The sequence below is a fragment of the Petaurus breviceps genome, unplaced genomic scaffold (assembly GCF_028583685.1).
Source record: "Petaurus breviceps papuanus isolate PSGF00001 unplaced genomic scaffold, PetGlider_PUasm1.0 90654, whole genome shotgun sequence".
In the NCBI taxonomy this organism is placed as follows: Eukaryota; Metazoa; Chordata; class Mammalia; order Diprotodontia; family Petauridae; genus Petaurus; species Petaurus breviceps.
The window spans coordinates 3,950,712-3,972,987 of record NW_027187301.1 but is presented as its reverse complement, the minus strand read 5'-3'; the positions used below and the strand labels follow the sequence as shown (position 1 = coordinate 3,972,987).

At 41.0% G+C, this 22,276-nt stretch overlaps 1 protein-coding gene across 1 annotated transcript in view; it reads right to left on the bottom strand.

Moving 5' to 3' along the window:
* KALRN (kalirin RhoGEF kinase) overlaps positions 1-22,276 on the bottom strand; it is a 982,696-nt gene that overhangs the window by 27,773 nt on the left and 932,647 nt on the right. The window contains exons 19-21 of the mRNA XM_069064968.1: positions 8,791-8,818; positions 8,196-8,367; positions 6,096-6,217 (exon numbers count right to left, since the gene is read on the bottom strand). Coding sequence (XP_068921069.1) covers positions 6,096-6,217; positions 8,196-8,367; positions 8,791-8,818 — 322 coding nt within the window. The remainder of the gene's footprint in view (positions 1-6,095; positions 6,218-8,195; positions 8,368-8,790; positions 8,819-22,276) is intronic.

Sequence of the window (22,276 nt, the reverse complement as noted above, 5' to 3'; positions counted from 1 at the left end):
TCCAAATCTATCATCTTATAGTCATATTTGGGATTTGGAACTAGAAGGAAATCTTTCTTAAAGAGTTTTATTATTGTCTTTTGTTTTTATACCAGTCATTTCCCCTAACCCTCACCATGTTGAACTGTCTTGTAGCAAAGAAAAACACTTCAGTAAAGTCAATTGAACGGTGCCCAAATCTGATAGAATATGCCACATTCAACATCCACAGTCCTCCCCTACACACACTGAGAAGAGGAAGATGTGTCCGTCAGCAGGTTTCTCAAACTAAGATCGGTTATTATGATTATTTGGGGTTCAGTGGATTTTTAGTGTTATCATTTCTATTGTTGGGTCTATTGTATATAATTTTTTCCTGGTTCTCCTTACTATGAATCACTTCATATAAATCTTCCCATGTTTTTCAGATTACTATATAAATGATAGCTATTATTATAAGGTACTTTAAGGTTTGCAAAGTATTATCTTATTATAATTACTTATAGCACAATAATATTCCATTCCATTCACATTCCATACCATTCACATACAGTTTATTCAGCAGTTTCCTAACTAATGGGCACTTACTTTGTTCCAGCTTTTCATCATCACAAAGGGAAGGGAAAGGGAGGTAATAAGTATGTAGCAACTATGTGTTACTATGTTAAGCACCCCCACCCCACAAGCCACTGTATTTTGTTACGTATGGGTCCTTATTTTGTCTTTGAATTCTTTGGGGATTGTGCCCAGCAGTGAGATCACTGCATTAAAGGGTATGAACAGTTAAGCGACTTTTCTTTTTTTTTTTTTTTTGTCTTTTTGGAGGGGGGGAGGCAGGGAAATTGGGGTTAAGTGACATGCCCAAAGTCACACAGCTAGTAAGTGTTAAGTGTCTGAGGTTGGATTTGAACTCAGGTCCTCCTGACTCCAGGGCTGGTGCTCTATTTACTATGTAAGTAACTTTTCTCAAATAATTCCAAATTGTATTTCAGAAGATTCAGACAAATTTCACAGCTCTACTAACAATTCATTAGTATAACTGTCTCCTAACACTTACTACTTTCATCTTACATCATATTTATCTTTTTAAAGTGTTGGAAGGGATTTTAGAGACCACCTATTTCAATTTCCTTATTTTACAGATGAAAAAACAGACATCTACAATGCTTAAGTGATTTTCCCCAAGTCCATAATAGCCAAACTTGGAAAGTAGAGCCTTTAACACCAAATATAGTACTCTTCCCGCCCCCCCCCCCCCCCCAGGTGAATTACTAACTGATCACCCTTGCTATTTAGGAAATCTTCTTGCCTAACTGAAATTCATCCATTATGGAGCAGAAGACTTTGTAATAGACTCCTAAGAGTTGCTCAAAGACCTTTGTTAGTTTCAGACATCCCACAGCTTTGGACCAAGCACACATGGTACTAGGTTAGAATTATTACCTTGCATGCAATTATCCAATAAACCTTGTAGTCAGAGAAAGGTGAATGTGGCTATGATTTTCTCATCTTTGGATTCTCTGAACCAGACTAGATTACCTTGTAATTCTCCACCTTAAACCAACAGAGACTGGATTATTCTTGAAGACATTTTGCAAGATAATTTTGCCAAATTTACCATGGAATGAACATGGAGCTAGAACATAAATTTTGCAGACAGACTTTTTTTTTTTTAAGCAGTTGGGGTTAAGTAACTTGCTCAAGGTTACACGGCCAGTTATTTCTGGGTGTGGTGCTAAGTATCTGAGCCTGGATTTGATCCCCAGGTCATCCCAACTCTGGGGCCGGTGCTCTTACTCACTGTGCCACCGCCCCTAAGCAATTGGGGTTAAGTAACTTGCTCAAGGTTACATGGCCATGTGTTTCTGGGTGGGTGCTAAGTGTCTGAGCCTGGATTTGATCCCAGATTATCCTGACTCTGAGGCTGGTGCTCTTACTCATTGTGCTACCTGGCTGCCCCGCAGACAGACTTTTTAAAAAAAAGTTTTCCAAAAAGGAAAAAAAGGAATTAAGTAAAGTAGCCTATTGGATAATCTTTTCTTATAACCCCCCACCCCCATATCCATAGACTGAGACCCAAGTCGAGATCACCAATGATCTGTTTTGTGTCATTTCTAATTCTCTATGACTTTACTTGGGGTTTTCTTGACAAAGATATTGCAGTGGTTTGTCATTTCTTTCTCCAGCTCATTTTACAGATGAGGATCTGAAGCAAAGAGGGCTAAGTGACTTGCCCAGGGTCACTCAACTAGGAAGTATCTGAGGCCAGATTTGAACTCAGGAAGATGAGTCTTCCTGAATCCAAGCCTGGCACTCTATCTACTGTACCACCTAGCTGGCTAGGAGGATCAGAATAGCATCAGTGAGTGGTCAGAGTCCTTTCTGGGAGTTGATGGAAGCTCTGTTAGCCGCAGCATTCCTCTTAGGTTCCCCTCCCCTCACCCCCACTCCCTACCTCTATCTGGTCTATTCCTTTTATATCCTTTCCTTCCTCTCTCTCTTCTCCAAAGGGATGGGGATTGAATCATAGATTTAGCAATGGGAAGGACCTTGGAGGCCAACACCTTTATTTAAATTGAAGGAAAACTGAAGCCCAGAGGTTAAGTGATTTGCCCAGAGATTTGAACCTTGATATTCCTGATTCCAAGATGGTGCTGTATTCAGTAAAGTGATGGCTAGAGGACCATAGCTTTTACCCAAGTGGGGCTTCCTTCCCTGCTGCTTTTTTCTAGTGAGGGAGAAACTTGAAGATACATGGTCAAGTAGAATGAAGTATATTGCTATTGTTTAAACCAGGGGTGCACCCAAAATATTATGCATTATGAGAAAATTCAGAAAATATTTTGAGAAGTGGCATTTCATCAGTTTTAGAAATGGTCGTTGAGACAACTGATGGCACAGAGGATAGAGTTTGTGGGCCTGCAGTCAGAAAGTCCTAAATTCAAATCCAGCCTCAGACAAGTACTACTTGGGAAACGCTGGTTACTTAATCTGTTTGCCTCAGTTTCCTCAACAATAAAATGGGTATAATAATAGCACCTACCTTCCAGCGTTGTTTTAAGGCTCAAATGAGATAATATTTGTGAAAGCACTTAACACAATGCCAAGTGTCTTGTTTTTTAAAAACTTGTTCCTTTAGAATACAAGTCTACCTCAGAAACACCACCATTTACCCCAGTACTCTGCACATAGTAGGTGCTCAGGAAATGTTGGGGATTTTGGTAGTTGTAGACAATGAGGAAAAATAGCCTCTTTCCTTATGTGCTTATGAACCTTTTGCTTCAGAGAGTTTCAGCATGGGATTCTCCTTTTCAATGCTTACGGCTGTCACCTTTAAAAAGGATGTTTCTGTTCACAGCCCCTAGTCCCTCCTCTAGGTTAGTGGCTAGTGGGGGTGTGGAAGCCAAATATAGCATACACGGACAGATGCAATTGTTGTGTTGTTTGGCATGACTAAATGGTTTTTTCTCAGGGGAAGGTGCTTTATTAGGCATCAATGAGGCAACTTTAAAATGGGCAGCTAGGTGGTGCAGTAGATAGAGTCAGTAGGACCTGAGTTCAAATTTGATTATAAGATACTTATTAGCTTTATGACCCTGGGCAAATCACGTAACCCTGTTTGCCTCAGTTCCTCATCTGTAGAATGAGCTGGAGAGAGAATAGCAAACCACTTTAGTATCTTTGTCACGAAAACCCCAAATGGGGTCACAAAGAGTCAAACATGAGTGAAATGACTCAACAAAATTTAAAATAGCATATGGAAATGCACATTTTATTTGGTGTTATGCTTAGAATAATTTTTAAAAAAAATTTTAAATAGTGAAAGGCAAAATAAAATAAACATTAGTTTGCTTAATAATTTAAATTCAATTCACTTGATGTTTATTTAGTACAGACACTATGCTAGGCACTGGGGGTAGAAAGATAGATACAACATAGTGTTGAGGTCAGAACTGGGAGAGCTGGTTCAGATGTGAAAGAAGTCACTTAGATGATTTTTCTCCTAATTAAGGGGAACTTTATTGATGCAAAAGCATCCAGTTAGCCCTGAAAGAAGGACTGGCAATTTACAGAGGGACTGGGGCTTGTTCTTATAAGGACAGGATGAGGGAGACAAGGGAAAATTTATGACCCAGGATGAGGGAGACAAGGAATTTTGTGGTCCAGGATAAGGGGGATGTTTTATGGTATTCCAAGATAAGGGGAAGAGACTCGTACTCTGGAGGGGCCTCACTAGGTACTTAAAAAGCAACCCTTTCAATAGGTCTTCATTTCTCCCCAGATTGTACTCAGGCCTTCAATACCATGCCCCTGCACTGGGTACTTCTATCCTCTTCCTTCTCCCCCCTTTTCAGATTCCATTTATATGTTATCTTTCTCCTTTAGAATGGGAAAGGTCTGAAGTAAGCTCCTTGGGGGCAGAGCTAACCTTTTTACATATATTTGTATTCCCTGCATTTAGAATAACAGTAAGTGCTAAATTATTGCTTGTTCACGGATTGTCTAGCTCTCAAGGAACTCATATTCTAATGGCAGAGAAGAACAAGTAGACAAATAACTTGGACATAAGGAGATAAAAGCAAAGAACTAAATTAAATTTGAGGAAGAAGAGATTATATTCACCAGGGCACCTGATTAGACCTTGAATGAAGAAAGGAAGGGAAGGATCTTTCAACTATGAAATGAGAGGCTTTGAATAGGTGACCTCTGGGGACCCTTCCAGCATGACATTTCTGATTCTGAAATGAAAAGAAGAGGCAGCCTGTTGATGTGGATAGAGAGCTGACATTGTAGTCAGGAAGGCCTGGGTTCAAGTCTTCCCCACATGCAGACTGTGTGACCCTCATCAAGCCTAAACTTCTGGTGCCATAAGCTTTTTGGCTATAAAATGTTGTTCGTCCTTTGTTCTTGAAGAGGCTAGAAATTGCAGAACTGGTGCTTATCTATATACACACTAACAGGGTTTTCTTCAAGAAATATTCCCTATGCTGATTCCATCACGGGTCTGGTTTCTCCCTCCCCTCAAAAAGCAAAAACCAAAACCAAAACTCTCAATAGATGGAATTGACAGAGGGAATGTCATGGGAAAAAGTGTGAGCAAAGACCTGAAAACCAGACAGGGCAGGACACAAATTTGTGTTGGATGAAACTATATAGTTTTATATATTTGTTTGGGTATAACAGAATATTTTTTGATAGATCTCTACAAGATTGTTTTAGCACTTCATATGTTTATCTAGTTTTGAAATATTTCAGGTTTTTTTTTCTTAGCTTACTTTAGAATTCTGATTCTAGATAACTTGGAAACATAGTATAAGAGTTCAGTGGAGGAGCTTTGCTGACATAAAATATTGCTTTGTTGTTCTAGGTAATACTTGAAACATTTCTGCCGTACAGATAATAGATTGTAGAATACCGGCTTTTATGGAATGGAAAGCATTGATTAAGCTCCTCTCCTCTTCTCTCCTCTATCTCTGTCTCTTTTTATACACCCACACATCACTGTGCTAAGTGTTTTTTGTTGTTCAGTTGTTTCATCGTGTCTAACTCTTCCTCACCCCATGTGGGGTTTTCTTGGCAAAGATACTGGAGTGATTTGCCATTTCTTTCTCCAGCTCATTTTACAGAAGAGGAAACGGAGGCAAAGAAAGTGAAGTGACTTGCTCAGGGTCACACAGCTACTAAGTGTCTGAGGTCAGATGTGAATTCAGGTCTTCCTGACTCCAGGCCCAGTGCTCTATTCACAGCACCACTTAGCTGCCCCCATTTAAGTGCTTAGAATATAGCTAAAAATGAAAAAGAAACTCTGCTCTGAAAGCGCTCACATTCTAATTTGAGGAGATAACATATATAAGAGGTTTCAAGCTGCAGGGTGGATAGAAAGGTCTCGTGGTCCTGAGGGTGCAGTGACATGGCAAATGGCAAAGTTTTAACAAGATTACTTTTGAAAAACAAATTTCATTTGTTTTAATAAAAAATTATTGATAGGACTCACAATTTGGGTAGGAATGAGACTACATGACATCTCTAATTGTAGGATTCTGCATATTTTGCTGGCAGTTCAGGTGGGTCCTTTGCAGGCCAATTCAAATGGATTGATAAAGAAGACTCCCTACCTTGCACTTTGATTGTAGCTGATGTTGATGCAGTCCCGTGGTCATTTGTGGCTACACATGTGTAAATCCCACTGTCCTGGGGCATCAGGTTGCAGATCTTCAGAGTGATTTCACCAGAATCACTAGAGAAAAGGTTCTATTTCACAAATCTAGGAGAAGATTTTCCCATCCTCCCCTCCTGTACTCTTAGAACCACTGGCTTGACTTGAGGGCCTTAGTTCAAGGCTGAGTCTGGGACTATGCTACCAACCCTTGCAGTTTATAAGTGATCAACCACTAACTGGTGAATAATTGAACTCCCTAAGAGTAAACAACAATAACAACAGACCGCCACCCACCACCACCAGTGAGTGAATTCTTTTTGTTATTTGTTGGGATTTTAAAAAGATAGATTAGGAACACTGGAATTGAATAAATCCATGAAGCGACTGGGACAAGGGGGCAGCAGTGGGGAAGGAGATGAAACCTCCTATGGATTCACATACTGATGTGGAACCGCATGGTCTACTGGAAAAAGCCCTGGATTAAGAGTCCAGGGACACGAGGTCTAGTCCCAGCTGTGTTACGAATTTGCTGTGTGACTTTGGGCAAATTGCTAAACCTCTCTGGGTCTCAGCTTCGTCATTTGTTAAATGTAGATAATAGTACTTGTAAGGATCAAATGATGGGATGTATTTGAAAGCACAAGGTATCATTATTCTCACCATTACTAAAAGTCTCTCTTCCCCCCAAGAAAGGACAGATGTTTTTTGTTTCATTCTGTTTGGTTTCATAAGACCTAACTGGTAATTTCATTGATGTACAGAGCTCCAGGAGAAGAATTTCTTCTGCCACAAAAGACTGGCACCTTCTTGCCAACTCGTAGTCTTAGGAAATTTCATGCAGGCATAGAGAACTTAAGTGACTTGGTTAGGGTCACATAGCCAATATATGTCAGAAACAGGATTTGAACCCTGTTTTTCCTAACTCAGAGACCGGCTCTGTATCTATTATACCACCCTACCTCTCACTATTGTTTAAGAAAATGAGAAGACTATAAGAGTGTCAAGGAGAAGCCTTTTCATTCAAGCATTTCAAGGCTTAACACATGTATAAGGAGCACCTCAATATTTACTTGACATTTTATGGGATATGGGAGGCAAATTTCTAAGGTACTTCATACCAGTTTGGAGCCTGGGTTAAGTTTCATGAAACATGCATCCTGAAACGTACCCTCAAATTAACCGTGTAAGATAAATTTAATTAAACATGGCAGAACATACTTGAAATCCCTGCTGCTGGGAAGGTTGAGGCTGATGGGTCACTTGAGCTCAGGAGTTATGAGCTACAGTGGGCTAAGCAGATTGGGTATCTGTCTGCACCAATATGGTAAGACCCTGGGAGTGGGACTGTGTGAAGTGGATACTACAAGTACAAAATCCTCCTCTGCTTCTGCCTGTATTATCCTTATTTTATAGATGGAGAGACAACAGCCTAGAGAGGCTAAATGATAGTCATACAAGCAATAGTAGTAGTAGTAGTAGTAATAGTAGTAGCAGCAGCAGCAGCAGTAGTTGAAGTAATAGTGGTAGTAATAGTAGAGCAGTAGTAATAATAATAATAGCTGTAGTAATAATAGTACTAGTAACAATATACATTATATAATATAATTATAATAGCTATAATAATAGTGGTAGTGATAATAGTAATAATAGTGGTAGTAGTAGTCATAGTAATAATAACTCATATTTAGATAGTGCTTTAAGATTTATAAAAGGCTTTCCATATTATCCCATTTTAACAAAGAAGAAAGCTGAAGCTCACATAGGGTAAGTGACTTGGAAGGGTCACACAGCTAGTAAATGTCTGAATGAGAATTTGAACTCTGGGCTTCCTGACACCAAGTCCACTCTCTGCCCATGAGACTGACTCCTAAGCTGAGACTTGAACTGAGATCTTCTGATTCCAAGCCCAGAGAACTGACTCCAAGACTGGGACAAATTAGGTGCCCCTCTGGCTCCTGGGCCTTAGGAGTACTCTGCTCTATGTGGTTAAGTTAAAAAAGGTTCCCTGCTTGTAGAGGAGTGGGTGTTGATGGTCAAGGGAGGGGCATGCAGCTACCAGGAGGAGACGGTATATGTGGCCGTGCTGTTGTCATTGTCCAGGATGTTCTGGTCAGGGCCCTTCCAGATAATGTTGGGCTTTGGTCTCCCACACACTTTGCACTGCAGGGTCACCGTATCACCCAGCAAGCAGGTCACATCCATCAGGGGCACGAGGAATTCAGGGGCAACTGTAATCCAAACAACACATAGCCCGCGCAAGTCTAAAACACACTTCCAATGAAACAACCCTCTCCTTCCCCCCATCCCACCCCTTACACAAGCAGACCCAGGCAGGCAACAATGATGTGAATAACCACCAGCTAAGCTTAATGTTATGCAGCATACCTTCCACTCCCCTCCAGTCTCCCCCAATACAATGGAAGCCCCTCGATTTTAATTCTGGCTTGACATCTCTCTTGCCTAGCTCAGTTCTTAGCACATAGTAGGTACTTTAACAAGTGCTTCTAGTTGTTGTTGTTGACTGATCAATCAATCGAAATTACTGTTTCCTGGTTGCATGAGCCCATAGATAACTCTTTAATCTCACCCAATTATGGTTGTGTGTGTGTGTGGTTTGTTTCTTTACTTTCAAATGCTTCTCTTTGACTCACCTTCTTGGATAAAGTTTGGATTCAAGATCTGAAAAAAAAAACAAGGCAAAGAAACAGAGAATCATTTTATTTGTAAGCAACTAAACAAACAAAATTGGGTTAAATTCAGCCAAAATCTATTGAGTGCCACAAGTATACGAGTTAATTTTCTCCTTAGGCAGGTAAAGTGGTAAGGTTCTCTACACAAAGTCAGGAGAGACGTGGGTTCAAATCCTGGTGCTCTGTGACCCTAAGTCTCAGTTTTGCCTGTTGGAAATGTAGAGAATGTCAGCTTCCTGACAGGGTGGGGATGTTCCACTTCTGCCTTTGTATACCTCACACATAATATGTGGCCAGGCAACTACCAGGCCCACAGTAGGTATTTAATAAATGCTTGTTGAAAGAGGTTTTTTTTCTAATGGGAAGGAAGGTGTGTGTGGGGGAGAGGAATAGATTTTTGCCTATTAAAAAAAAATAAGTAAAAAAATAAATGCTTATTGATTGCTTCTACAAAAATGAAGATAGAAACACTTGCATTACCTACCTCGTGGTAAATAGTTCGGGGTGGCTGGCCAATGCAGGGGGTACAGCATTTAAACACAGTCAGGAAGACTTAAGTTGGATGTTTACTACCTGTGTGAATCTGAGCAAGTCACATAACTTTGTCTGACTCCGTTTCCTCAGGTCTACTGTCTGCCTCGGGAGGCATTGGCTCAAGTCTCAGCTTATGATGTAGTATTTTATAGGGGACAGAAAGCTGGACCTGGTGTCTGGAAGACCAGAGTTCAAATCCTCATTCAGACTTTTACTGGCTGACCCTTGGCAGACTACCTAGCCTTTCTGAACTTCAGTTTTCTCTTTCATAAAAATGGAAATAGTATATACCTGTAAAACGGAGGAAAAAAATAACCTCTACCTCCCAGAGTTGTGAATGTTTGTGAAATGTTTTGCAAAATTTAAAGCTCTATATAAATGATAGCTGTTATTATTCCGGGAAATAATGGGGAAAGTGCTTAGCAGACTTGACAATTCTTTCAAAACATGAGCTATGATTAGTATTTCATAGGTTCTTAAAAGGCATCTAATTCAAGCCCTTAGTTATATGGATGAGGAAAAACTGAGGCCCAGAGGAGTGGTCATGTGCCCAAAGTCACAGGTATTCAATGGCAAAGCTGGGATTTGAAGCCACCACGATCTCTAACTTTAAATCCTCTATATAGCCTCTCTCACCTTTATCTAAAATAGAACCAACTAGCTTGCCCATATATGCCTCACAAGTTACTGTCCTTTTCTTCCATGGCCTTCTTTCTCATCCACGCAATGTATGACTTTCCCCCTAACCCACAACAATCTCTTGCCTTCCCTATTATATTAAATCCAGTGGAACTTTGCTGAGAATTAAAAGGTTTTCTTCTTTTTTTCAAAACCCTATTAATGGTCTACTCTTTGCTTCACCTTCTCCCCCACACCCCCCATTCTTTCAGGGACACCAACTTTCAAAGGCACTTGGGCCATTAAATTCCACAGTGGCAAGAACAGATTTCAAAGGACTAGTCATTGGGGGGGGGGGGTTACCACTATGAGAAGACTTGATGAGGCCTTGAGTTATCTCTGTATCTTCCTTCTGGCCTCTGCTCATTTAAGGATAAACCATAAAGGTACCTATGGGTAGAGATTCTTTGGTCTATTCTTAAACTATTCCAAGAGGCTAGCCATTTTTCTTGTAATCTTTTCCTTTTGATAGCCCATTCCAGCTAGAAGGACTGTAGAGGTTGCTTGTTGGTCAGTTGTTTCAGTAGTGTCTCACTCTTTGTAACCCCATTTGATGTTTCCTTGGCAAAGATACTGGAGTAATTTGCCATTTCCTTCTCCAGGTTATTTTTAGAGATATGGAAACTGAGGCCAACAGGGTTAAGTGACTTGCCCAGGGTCACACAGCTAGTAAGTGTCTGAGGCTGGATTTGAACTCATGAAGATGACTCTTCCTGACTCTAGGCCTGGCACTGTGCTCCAGAAGTTACTTAGAAATATCCTAATAATGATAATAATAATAACAACATAATCTGTGCCAGGCACTGTGCAAAGTGCTATATAAATATCATGTCATTCAATTATCCACAGCAGCCCTGTGAGGTAGATGCTGTCATTACCCCCAATTGGTAGTTGAGGAAACTGAGACAACCAGAGGGTCATACAGGTAGCAAGTGTCTGAGACTGGGTCTGAGCTCAGGTCTTCCCTGACTCTAGTCCCACTGTGTCACTTCCCTGACACCCAGCCTCTCCGTTTGACAAATGAGGATAGCCAGTCAGCAAACAGTAAACACCTATGTGCCAGACGCCGCTAAGTGCTAGGGATACTAAGATAGGCAATGGCCCCTGCTCTCGAGGAGCTCGCAGAGTAACAGACAGTGAGGCTGAGAAGGAGAAAGTGATTGACCCAAGATAGCATAGGGGCAGAGGTGGAGTTAGAACCTGGAGAAAGAACTCTGCCATTAACGACAAGTCACAGGGTCTCCACTGGCCTTAGTTTCTTCACATGTGAAATGAGGGGTTGGACTAGATGACCTCAGCTCCCTACCATCATTTGTTGTGTGCATTCAAATACAGAGCTGACAATATTACATACTTATATGTATATGTGTGTGTCTATATAGAAAGAGACACAGACTAGATGAGTGATAAGAAAATCAGATACATGCTTACATATGATCATACATATAGTTATATGTAACCATATATCCTTTTTTTTTTTGCTTTTTTTTGGGAGGGGGGAGGGCAGGGCAATTGGGGTTAAGTGACTTGCCCAAGGTCATGTAGCTAGTAAGTGTGGGTCAGATTTGAACTCAGGTCCTCCTGACTCCAGGGCCAATGCTCTATTCACTGTGCCACCTAGCCACCCCACTGTATGTACTTATTAAGCACCTAGACTAGGTGTTTATTACATAAGAAAACATGTATATGAATATATTCATAAAATATATGTATATATGTATATATGCATGCAAATATATACCTATACATACACATGTAGGTTTGTGCGTGTGTGAAAATTGTATATGTGTAGATATAGATTTAGATATGGGCATAGACATAGATATAGGTATAGATGGTTTTCTTATGTGTTAAGCACCTGCTCTGTGTCTTCACACACTGACCTAGGTAAGGAGCCATATAAAGTTAGTCCCTGTCCTCATAGAACTTCCAGTCTAGTGGGGAGATCTGACAGATACACAAATAACTTGGTTTTGTCGGTTACCATGGCCAAAGACTTCCCCAAATGGTCACGCTCCTACTGAAGAGCCTTCATGCGCTTAGCTGGGCTGATCTTCCAAATGTAAACACAGTCTGTGACCCGGACCATTGTCCTCATGTGGTAGAGGCTGGCATAGCTGGTGCCTGCTGGCAGTGCCCTCCATGCCATGAAGAGGCTTTGTGGGATGCAGATAATGTAAATAGAGAGGTGTTCATGAAGTACTAAGGGAGGTGTGAGGGAAGAAAGCTTATTATTGACTGGATGGGCTATGGATCAAGGGGAAGCTTCCAGGAGGCAGTGATATTTGACCTGAACTTTAAAGGAACAGACAGAAATTCAGCAAGCAGGGAAAGGAGAGCATTCTGGGCATTGGGAACCGCAAGGGCAAAGGTGCAAAGATAGAAAAGTGGGGGTGAGGGAGTGGGGGAGGGTGGTACCAGGGATGGTAAGAGCTTTAGTTACCTCCAGTGTAGAATTATGCCAGGAAGTAGAATGAGTTACGCCTTGAAAGGTGATTGATTATGGATTGCCTTCAGTTTCTGGTAAAGGGCCTTTCTGTACCTCATTGTTGGCTGAGGCCTAGGAAGTTGTGTCTATCTGAGGAATTCCTTCATGGATATAGACAGAGTTTTACTCAGCTCCAGGAGATTGTTTAGGCAGCTAGGTGGCACAGTGAATAGAGCTCTGGGACTGCGTCTGCAGTCAGGAAGACTTGAGTTCAAATCCATCCTCAGACACTTACTAGCTCTATGGCCCTGGGCAAATCACGTAACCTCTGTCTGCCTCAGTTTCTTCACCTGTAAAATGAGGATAATAATAGCACCTATCTCCCAGGGTTGTTGAGAGGGTCAAATGAGATAATAATTGTTAATGGCTTAGGACAATATCTGGCTTATATCATGCGTTTTATAAATGCTTCTGCCCTTTCCGTTTCCAGATCACTCCAGGTCAGTGCATAGAAAGACCTTGATGTATGGACAGGAAATGGGAGACAACGGGTCTATAAGCAATAAGGACAGGTGGCACCAGACCACTTTTAGGGGAAAATAAAGTAGTTTCTATCCCCAGTTCCTTAGAAATTAAGGGCCTGACCTTACCCAAGCTAGGGAGGTGGACCAGAGTCAGAAAGTCAGTTCTTTGAAACTGAAGAGGAATCAGTTTTTTTCCCCGCATTTCAGTTCTCTCAAGAATATGTGACCCCAGTTGTTCAATGTAGGAAGTCATGGTGGAAATGGGAGTAAAATATCCAAAAATTATTCGTGTTTAGTGATTGGATCTTATAACGGACTGGACATAGGCAGCATGCATTAAAATAATAATAAGTGGCCAGTATTTATATTGCACTTTAAGGTATGTAGAGTGCTTTATAAATATTATCTCATAACAACCATGTGAGGTAGGTACCATTATTACTCCCATTTTACAGATGAAGAAGCTGAGTCAGACAAGGGCAGTAACTGCCCCAGGGTCATTGTTGGCAAGTGTCTGAGGCTGAATTTGACCTCAGGTCATACTGATTCTAGACCCAGCATTCTAACCACTATACCATGTAGCTAAAATAATCATTGCAGTTATCACTGATTTTAAAAAATATATAATGCTATCCTTGGCATCTAAAGGAGCCTGGTCTAATCAACCTGACATGAAAGCACAATGTGAAACTGAAAATGTTTTTTTTAATAGTCTTTCCCATTGTAATGGGAAGGAAGTCCATCCAAGATAAGAAACATGATGTTTGACATTGAGGCAGGAATCTTGGGGTGAAGGGAGATGCAGAAAGGTACATGTGCTTTAGGAGGATTCCTCTTTTGGACAGAGAAACAAGTGACTTGGCAAAATGTTATGATAATGGTGCTCATTTAGGCAGGGTCTTCAGACCTGTGATTTCATAAGTAGAGAGAATTCCCAGGGAGTAAACTCATTCTACTGGTGGCAACTTCTTTGAATCTTACAGCTTTAGAAAATTACCTGGGGACACGAAGAGATTAAGGGGCAGCTAGGGGGCACCATAGTGCACAGAGCACTGAGTTCATATCTGGCCTCAGACACTTACTAGTTGTGTGACCCTGGTCAAGTCACTGAACCTTGTTTATTTTAGTTTCCTTATATGTAAAATGAGCTGGAGAAGGAAATGGCAAACCACTCCAGTATCTCTGCCAAGAAATACCTAAATGGGGTCAGGAAGAGTCAGTTGGACAAAACTAAAAAGCAATACATTTTTTTTTATCATTTAAAATTTTAAACTTCAGAAAAATTATGGACTTAATTATCACCAGAACAAAAACAAGATTGTTTTTTGGAACTGTGTCTGTTTCAGATTGTTTTGAAAAACCATATATTTGATTTTAATTTAAATAATTTTTGTGGGTACTAGCAAAATCACCCTGCTTGTGTCCACTTCTGAACTTCTTTTGTTTTCTCCTGCTAATTTAAAGTGTTCTAATACCTTCGCCTGTCCTCCTCTCTCCCCTAAATAGAAGGCCCTCTTTAAAACCAGGCAAATAGATAAAACAAATCAATACATAGGCCATGTCTAAAAATGGATGCCTCATCCTGCACCTCCAGTCCACCACTTTTTTCTAAACATGTAGGAAGTATGCTTCATTATCTCATCTTTCCCAGATAGTTCTTCCCATACATTTGTCAGGAAGCATGTGGTATTGAACCAGCTGGATTTTTTTGTATAATCCTTCCTTGGCTTCAATCCCATGACTATGGGATAAATCCATTTATTACAGATGACATTCTTCCTCCTCAGTAACCCTTGGGAGGGAATAAGCATTAATTAAGCTCCTACTATGTTCCAGACACAATTCTAAACACTGAACAAATATTATCTAATTTGATCCTTGTATCAACTTTTGTGAGGTTAGGTGCTATTATTATTCCCATTTTACAATTGGGAAAATTGAGGCAGAGAGAGTTAAGTAACTCGCCCAGGGTCACAAAACTAAAGGTGTCTGAGGCTGGATTTGAATTCAGGTCTTACTGACTCCAGGCCCAGCACTGTATCTGCTCTACCTCCTAGCCGCCTTGGAGACAACTCATTCTTCCTATTTCCATCCTGGAGAGGATTAAGAGGGAGAGGCAGTGTGATGCAGATGATATAGAGTAAGGGGTTATTGTTCAGTTGTGTCTAATTCTTCCTGACCCTGTGGACCATATGGTCCATGGGGTTTTCTTGGCAAAGATATTGAAATGGTTTTCTATTTCCTTTTTCAGTGGGTTGCAGCTAACAGAGGTTAAGTGACTTGCCAAGGGTCACACAGCTAGTGTCTGAGGCAGAATTTGAACTCAGGTCCTCCTGATTCCAGGTCTGCTTCTCTATCCACTGAGCCACCTAACTGCCCCCATAGGTATCAGAACACCCATTTTTATAAATATAGGAAACTGAGACTTAGAAAGGTTACATGACTTGCTACTGTCAAACAATGCCAGTGCTGGGATTTGAACCCAGAACTCTTTTGGCTCTAAGTTTAACACAATGGAATAATACTAGAGATAGGAAGACTTGTGTTTTGATGTCAATTTCATCTTTGTGTCAATTCTGCTGTTTGACTTTGAAAGTATGAGCTAACTTTAAATCCCTCTTTAGGAATCAGGCTTCCCAGCTGTAGGAAGGGGAGAATCAGGCCTTCCTTGAGTGAGTGGATCTTGGGAGATAAGCAAAAGGAAAGCCTAAAATTGTATAAAGTTTGAGGAACTGCCCATGAAAGAATTAAAAATTATTTATAGCTTTTATCAGTTATTTGATACACAATCACACGTGGGAAGCTAAATTAATTTTCTCTCTGACTTTTGTTTGAAACTGGTTCACTCTCTGACGTCAGGATGACAGTTTCCACTGGTTACCATACTTTTTGACTCAGCAGATTTGTGGATAAATAGTTCACCTGGCTTGTTTCTTCCATATGTAGTTTCAAAAGCTCAGTATACTTTCTTCTGTCTTTTGCCTTTCAAGGAATGCCCTCCCCAAAGTGCATAGAACTCGTCTATCTAACTGCATATATCATAGTTTGAACAACAGGCAAGTTTCATCCATTTAGTTTTTCCCTTGTGGATTGTTAAGCTGAATCCTTTTGATCTCATTTTGGGGGCACCACAATATTCTGAGACTTGATGCAGCCAGCACAGATTCATTTGGAAATAGGAATGTTGGGAGGACCTCATAATTTTAAGGAAACTCTTTTCCATTTGGTCTCTGTGCTGGACATCCTCCACAAAGGCAGCAAACCATGGCTCCAGAGAAGAAAGTGAGGCTGGTGACTTTACACAGCCCTCCCTTACTTAGATCCAATTGACTTGCATATCATAGCATCACCTTCCTGATGTCATGGTCCTCTTTGAGAATGAAGCAGAAACAATAACAACAATACCTAAAGCAAATCAGGTTAGGTCCATGCCCTGTTATTTGCCTTGTTTTACATTAATAAGGGGGGGGTGTGAGTAGAGTGCAGTAAAGGACTTGAACTTGCACCCTGTATCTAAGACTTCTTCATCATATGACTTGGGGTTAGTCCCTTCTTTCCCTGTGCCTCAGTCAGCTCTGTAGGTAGTGTCTAGGTTGTGATGTGTTGTTGGTGGCAGTAGTGCCCATATTGGTAGCTAAATAGCATGCCTTGTGGTCCTGTTGATTATTAATAACCAGAGGGTTAAAGTTATTTCTTTGGTTGCTTCTTTTAAGGAGTCTCACATGATTTTGCCATACGCATGGGACATATTTTGTTGGAGGAAAGGCCCAACCAAGCCCAGTTGAGCTGAGTTCATTTAAAGATTTAACTGAGAGAACAATGTACAGTGAAAAATGGAGATCTGTCAAGTTTCTAAAGAAATTCTTTTCTCCATCAGTAAGAGTGGAAGCACCACATTTGGGCTCTAACATCACAGCCTCTTGTGAGCTATAACAAGACATCAGAAATAACCCTTTTAAAAAAGGATGAAAGCAGCTGGACTAATAATAATAGCAGATAGCATATATAAAGCTTTAAAATTTGGAAAGTGCCTTATACATGTTATCTTATTTGATGCTCACAACATCCCTGTGATGTAAAGGCTATTATAATCCCCACTTACACATGAGGCTCCATTCTGAGAGAAATTTAGTGACTTGCCTAGATACACACAGCCTATAGATATTTGAGCAGGATTAGAATTTAGATCCAACATTTTATCCACTGAACTACCTAGTTGTCAGGAAAGAAAGAAAGGAGGGAAAAAAGGAAGGAAGATAGAAAGGAGGAAAGGGAGGAAGGAGAAAGAAAGAGGATGAAAGAAATAAGAGAAAATACAAACTAAACCAAAGGTACCTGTAGTAGGTCCTTGCTGGAGGTGAAACAATCTTAAGGGTGCTGAGAGTTCAATTCTCAAGTTAATTTTTTTTTAAAGGGAGAGTATAAGGGGGAATCTGCTTTATGTGAACAGCAGAGGGCAGGTTTACTTCAGGAAGGAGAGGAAAGGTTAAAAAGAAGGCAGCAAGATTGGAATGTTTTACCCCCAAATAGAAAATCTCTAACTGAGGTAACCCATTCCCATGAAAGAATCCAGTGTTCTAGCACCTTCTTCAGGATGGGAGGACAGCAACAGGGAATGATGCTCAGGCCAGAGGAAAAGACAGCACAGAATAGAATATATTGGCCTTGGGCAAAAACAGCCTTCTCTGGACCTAGTAGGTCTGTTCTGTATTTCATGTTGAGTTGTTTCAGCTTCTTTGCGATCCCATTTGGTGTTTTCTTGGCAAAGATACTGGAGTGGCTTGTCAATTCCTTCTCCAACTCATTTTATAGACCAGAAAACTAAGGTAAACCAGCTTAAGTGACTTGCCCAGGGTCACATTGCTAGTAAGTGTCTGAGGCCAGATTTGAACTCAGCAACATGAGTCTTCCTGGCATTCTATACACTATACTACCTAGCTGCCCATACCTCCCAGCCAAGCCAAGAGAAGACCCTACTTTGACCCAGAATTTTAGTAAGCAAAGTCAGCCTCTCCAGAAATCCAGAAAAAAACCAAAACCTTCTTTTATTAAATGTCTCTTAGTTGTGAAAAACAGCACAGAACTGTTTGTGCCAAGGACACCAAAAGAATTTGACTGGGGTTAAAGAAAATGAGTGATAAAGTGACTCTAGTGGGGATTTAATACAATTATTTGTCTTCTCCATGCTCTTAAGAGGAGGTAAGCTGTCCTAAGCAAAGATCTACACTGAATGAATAGCAGATGAGACTTAGTCCCCTTCCATTTGGGAGAAAGTTCATTTCCTGAAAAACCCAGGGATTAGATCCTCAGTGAGTTCTGTCCTGGGATGGAAAAGGATAAGAGGAAAAGGAAAGTTTTTCAGTATCAAGGGATTCTGGGGAAAGGCACTTCCTAGATACCAGGTTTTTACTCTTTAGGAAAGATGATGTGTTCCAGAGTCGTGCACCTGGAACCCAGCATCCAGAAGTGGGAAATTTATTTTAGTTTTCCCCACCTGGTAGGACAGGGGAGGAAGGAGAAGAAGGAATTATGGCACAATGGAAGAGAGAAAGAGGTGAGAAAGAACAAAAAAACTGGGGCATGGGCTTTACTGGGGAAAAGCGGGAGAATTAAACTATTTAACATCCAGAAATGCTCAGCTGAAAAGGGGTCTTTTATTATCACAGAATCCATTCTTCTCACTTCAGGTAGGCTCACGGTCAATCTACTCAATATCAGGGGACAAATCTATTTATATTTTAAGGGTCTCCAAAAAGAAATTTCTCTTGTCTGCCACTAACATGTATTCTAGTGTCTATCAGTCCTCAAATGAACTAATATTTGTAAAATGCTTAGTATATTGCCTGTCACATATTAAGTGCTGAAAAAATACTTGTTCCTCTCTCCCTCTCTCCCCATGACCAAGAAGATCTTCATGTATCTTACTTAACCTTTATATTCTGCCTCTTTTTTTCTATTCTCATTCTATTTAGTATCAATAGAAACTATTTAGGAGGGAGAACCTGGGGGAGATGGGGACAGTAGAAAGTGTGAGGGATAGGAAGAGTGAGGATAGGAAGAGGGCATAGGGCAATGAATGCCGTTGTAAGTCTTAGAGAACAAACAGAACTTTTTCCTGACAGATTGGCGTAAAGAGTGATGCTTTCAACCTGAGATACAGCCAGGTCACTCTTCTTCCCTACAAAGTGAGGGAGCTAGACTTTATTTTCAAAGTTCTGTTCTTCTAGCTCTGACCTTCAAAGATTTTAAGATTATTTTTTAACCTCTGTTCATTCATAAAGGAATGCACTGTTCAGAGGCTTCTCTGGGACAAAATACAGGCTCCTTAGTTTGCTATTTAAACCCCCTCATAGTCGGTCTCCAGTCTTCCTTTCCAAACTATCTTCACAGATTAAGAATGCAGATTGTTGGGACAGCCAGGTAGCACAGCTAGTAAGAGCACCGGCCCCAGTGTCAGGATGACCTGGGGATCGAATCCAGGCTCAGACAGCACCCACCCAGAAACACCTGGCTGTGTAACCTTGAGCAAGTTACTTAACCCCAATTGCTTAAAAAAAAAGAATGCAGATTGTTTTTTTAAACGTCCTATAAGTCCAAATATTAGAGATATAGCCCTTTTGTATCTCCTCGTTCCATTTCATGGTATTTTTAAAAAGTCTGTAAGAATTTGAACTTTTTTATTGCAATATTTGAATCTTATAGACAAGTTAATGAGTACCAATGACAAGTCAGAAACCTCAAGGGCACAGCTAGGGGTACCTAGCAATGTCATGGTCCTTTGGTATCTGTTATCTTCCTCCTGGTTCTTCCTCTGGGTCATCTCTTCTGGCTACACATGAGATGATGCTGTTCCTTTCCTTTCTAACTGGCATGTGGAATGTAGGGATATAGTCTACTGAATACCTGCTAAATGCAGGCTGCTCTGCCGTCTTGGTCCCAATCGTGGAGGAGTTTACAACTTTATGTCGCTTCCCACTGACATAGTAGGAAAACCTCTAAATTTGTTTTTTGGCTGTTGGTCTGGATTCAAATCCCAGATCTCTTACTATAGATACAAACATGGGCAAATGACTTAATATAATAATTCAACTCACCAAGCATGTATTAAGCCTCGACTATGAGCAAACTACTATGTCTGCCTTTAAGGAGAGAGGGGGAGAGAGAGAGAGGGAGAAAGAGAGAGGGGAGGTGGTGCATTTATACAAGTAAGTAAATGTGAGGTAGTTTGAGGAGGGAGATAGCACTAATCACACTAGGGGATCAGGTAAGGCTCCCGGGAGGAGATGAATCTAGAAAGAATCAAAGGATTCTGTAAGGCAGAGAGAGGAGGAAGTACATTCTAGGCATTTGGGACAGCTTGTGCAAGCGTCCCGGGGAGTGCTGAGTTCAGTGAGCATAGTGTAACTTAGTTTGGCTGGAGAGTAGATTGTGAAGACAGTAATGTGAAATAGTTTGGAAAGGAAGACTGGAGACCGACTATGAGGGGGTTTAAATACCAAGCTAAGGAGCCTGTATTTTGTTACAGAGAAGTCACTGAACATGCCTGAGCAGTACAGTAATATGGCCAGACCTGTATTGGATAAGGATGATTTTCATAAAAGTGTGAAGAATTGACTGGTAAAGGGAAGACTGGAAAGCAGGGAGTCCAAATACAAAGTTACTGCAGTAGTCCCAGTGAAAGACGATTAGAGCTTGAATCAGGGTGGTGGCCGTCTAGAGAGGGTGAGATGACCATAAGAGCTGATGTGGTAGGAGAATCAATGAGATCTGGAAACTGATTAGATATGGGTGGTGAGGGAGAGGGGAGAGTCTGGAGGGATGAGTCATAGGTTGTGAGCTCTGGGGACTGGAAGAATGGTGGTACCCTCAATAGGGGTATCAGGAGAGGCTAGGTTTAAGAGAAGAGATGACTGAGTTTTGTTTTGGATTTGTGGAGGGGTTAGATGCTGATGGGACATTCAGGTAATGATGTACAGTAGGCAAGTAGTAAGGTCGAACTGGGGTGATTACAGAGAGGTATGACAGACAACTCAACTTAGAGAAATGATCACTGAACCCTTGGGAGCTAATGAGATCAGAGACAGAGATAGACAGAGAGAGAGAGAGACAGAGAGACAGAGAGAGAGACACAGAGAGAGAGAGAGAGAGAGAGAGACACAGAGAGAGACACAGAGAGAGAGAGAGAGAGAGAGAGACAGACAGACAGACACAGAGAGACAGACACAGAGAGAGAGACAGAGAGAGAGAGACAGAGAGAGAGACAGAGAGACAGAGAGAGACAGAGAGACAGAGAGAGAGACAGAGAGAGAGAGACAGAGAGAGAGACAGAGAGACAGAGAGAGGAAAGAGAGAAACAAAGGAAAGAACAGAGAGAAATGGGGTGGGGGGAACAGACAAAGAGACAGAAAGCAACATATACACAAAGAGACAGAATGAAACAAAGGATAAGATTTGGATAGGATAGGCTCAAGGACAGTCCTCCCCCTATTTCTCTGGCCATTAGACAAGCCACCTCTTCATTAAGGGATGGAGCAAAGAAGGAGAGAAAGGAGGATAGTGTAGAATAAGAGGTTCTTAACCTGGGGTCTTTGGTCCACCAAGGATTCTGAGGATATATGTGAAGGGAGTCTGTGAACTTGGATGGGAAAAATTACATCCTTATTTTAATATAATTGGTTTCCTTTGTAATTTTATCTATTTTATCTTATTCTTCTTAAAACATGATTCTGAGAAGGGGTCCATAGGCTTCCCTAGACTGCCAAAGGGGTCCATGACACAAAAATGGTTAAGGCGCCCTGGCATAGAGGGATTTTAAGGTGTCACTTAAGAGCAAAGGGGGAATTTGTGATTGATGGAGTATATTTTCCCAGTAAAAGAGAAATCGATGTCCTTTGCTGAGAGAAAAGGGGAGTCTTGAGGAGAATTTTAAAGGTTGAAGGTTGAAGTAGCTGCTGTGGGGAAAGGGGTAGTTGATCGGGAAATAATAAAAGGACAGTGAAGATCCAGGTGAGGGTGGATAACACAAACATTGATGGGTCTACTTAACATGGTTCAGTGACTTTTTTCCTGGAGGAATTGATGACAACATTTGATTTAGAGTAGAGAAGGTGGGTGATGGGAAGTGACTTAGGGATGGAATTTAGGTGGTAAGATAGGGAGGCAAGAGATTCCAGGGAAGAAGACAGGATATAATTGAACTGGTTAACTTCATAGTCCAGGTTATAAAGGGCAGAAATTAAGGCTAGAGCAGGGGTGGTGAACTAGGAGAGGGGAATATCTAGAG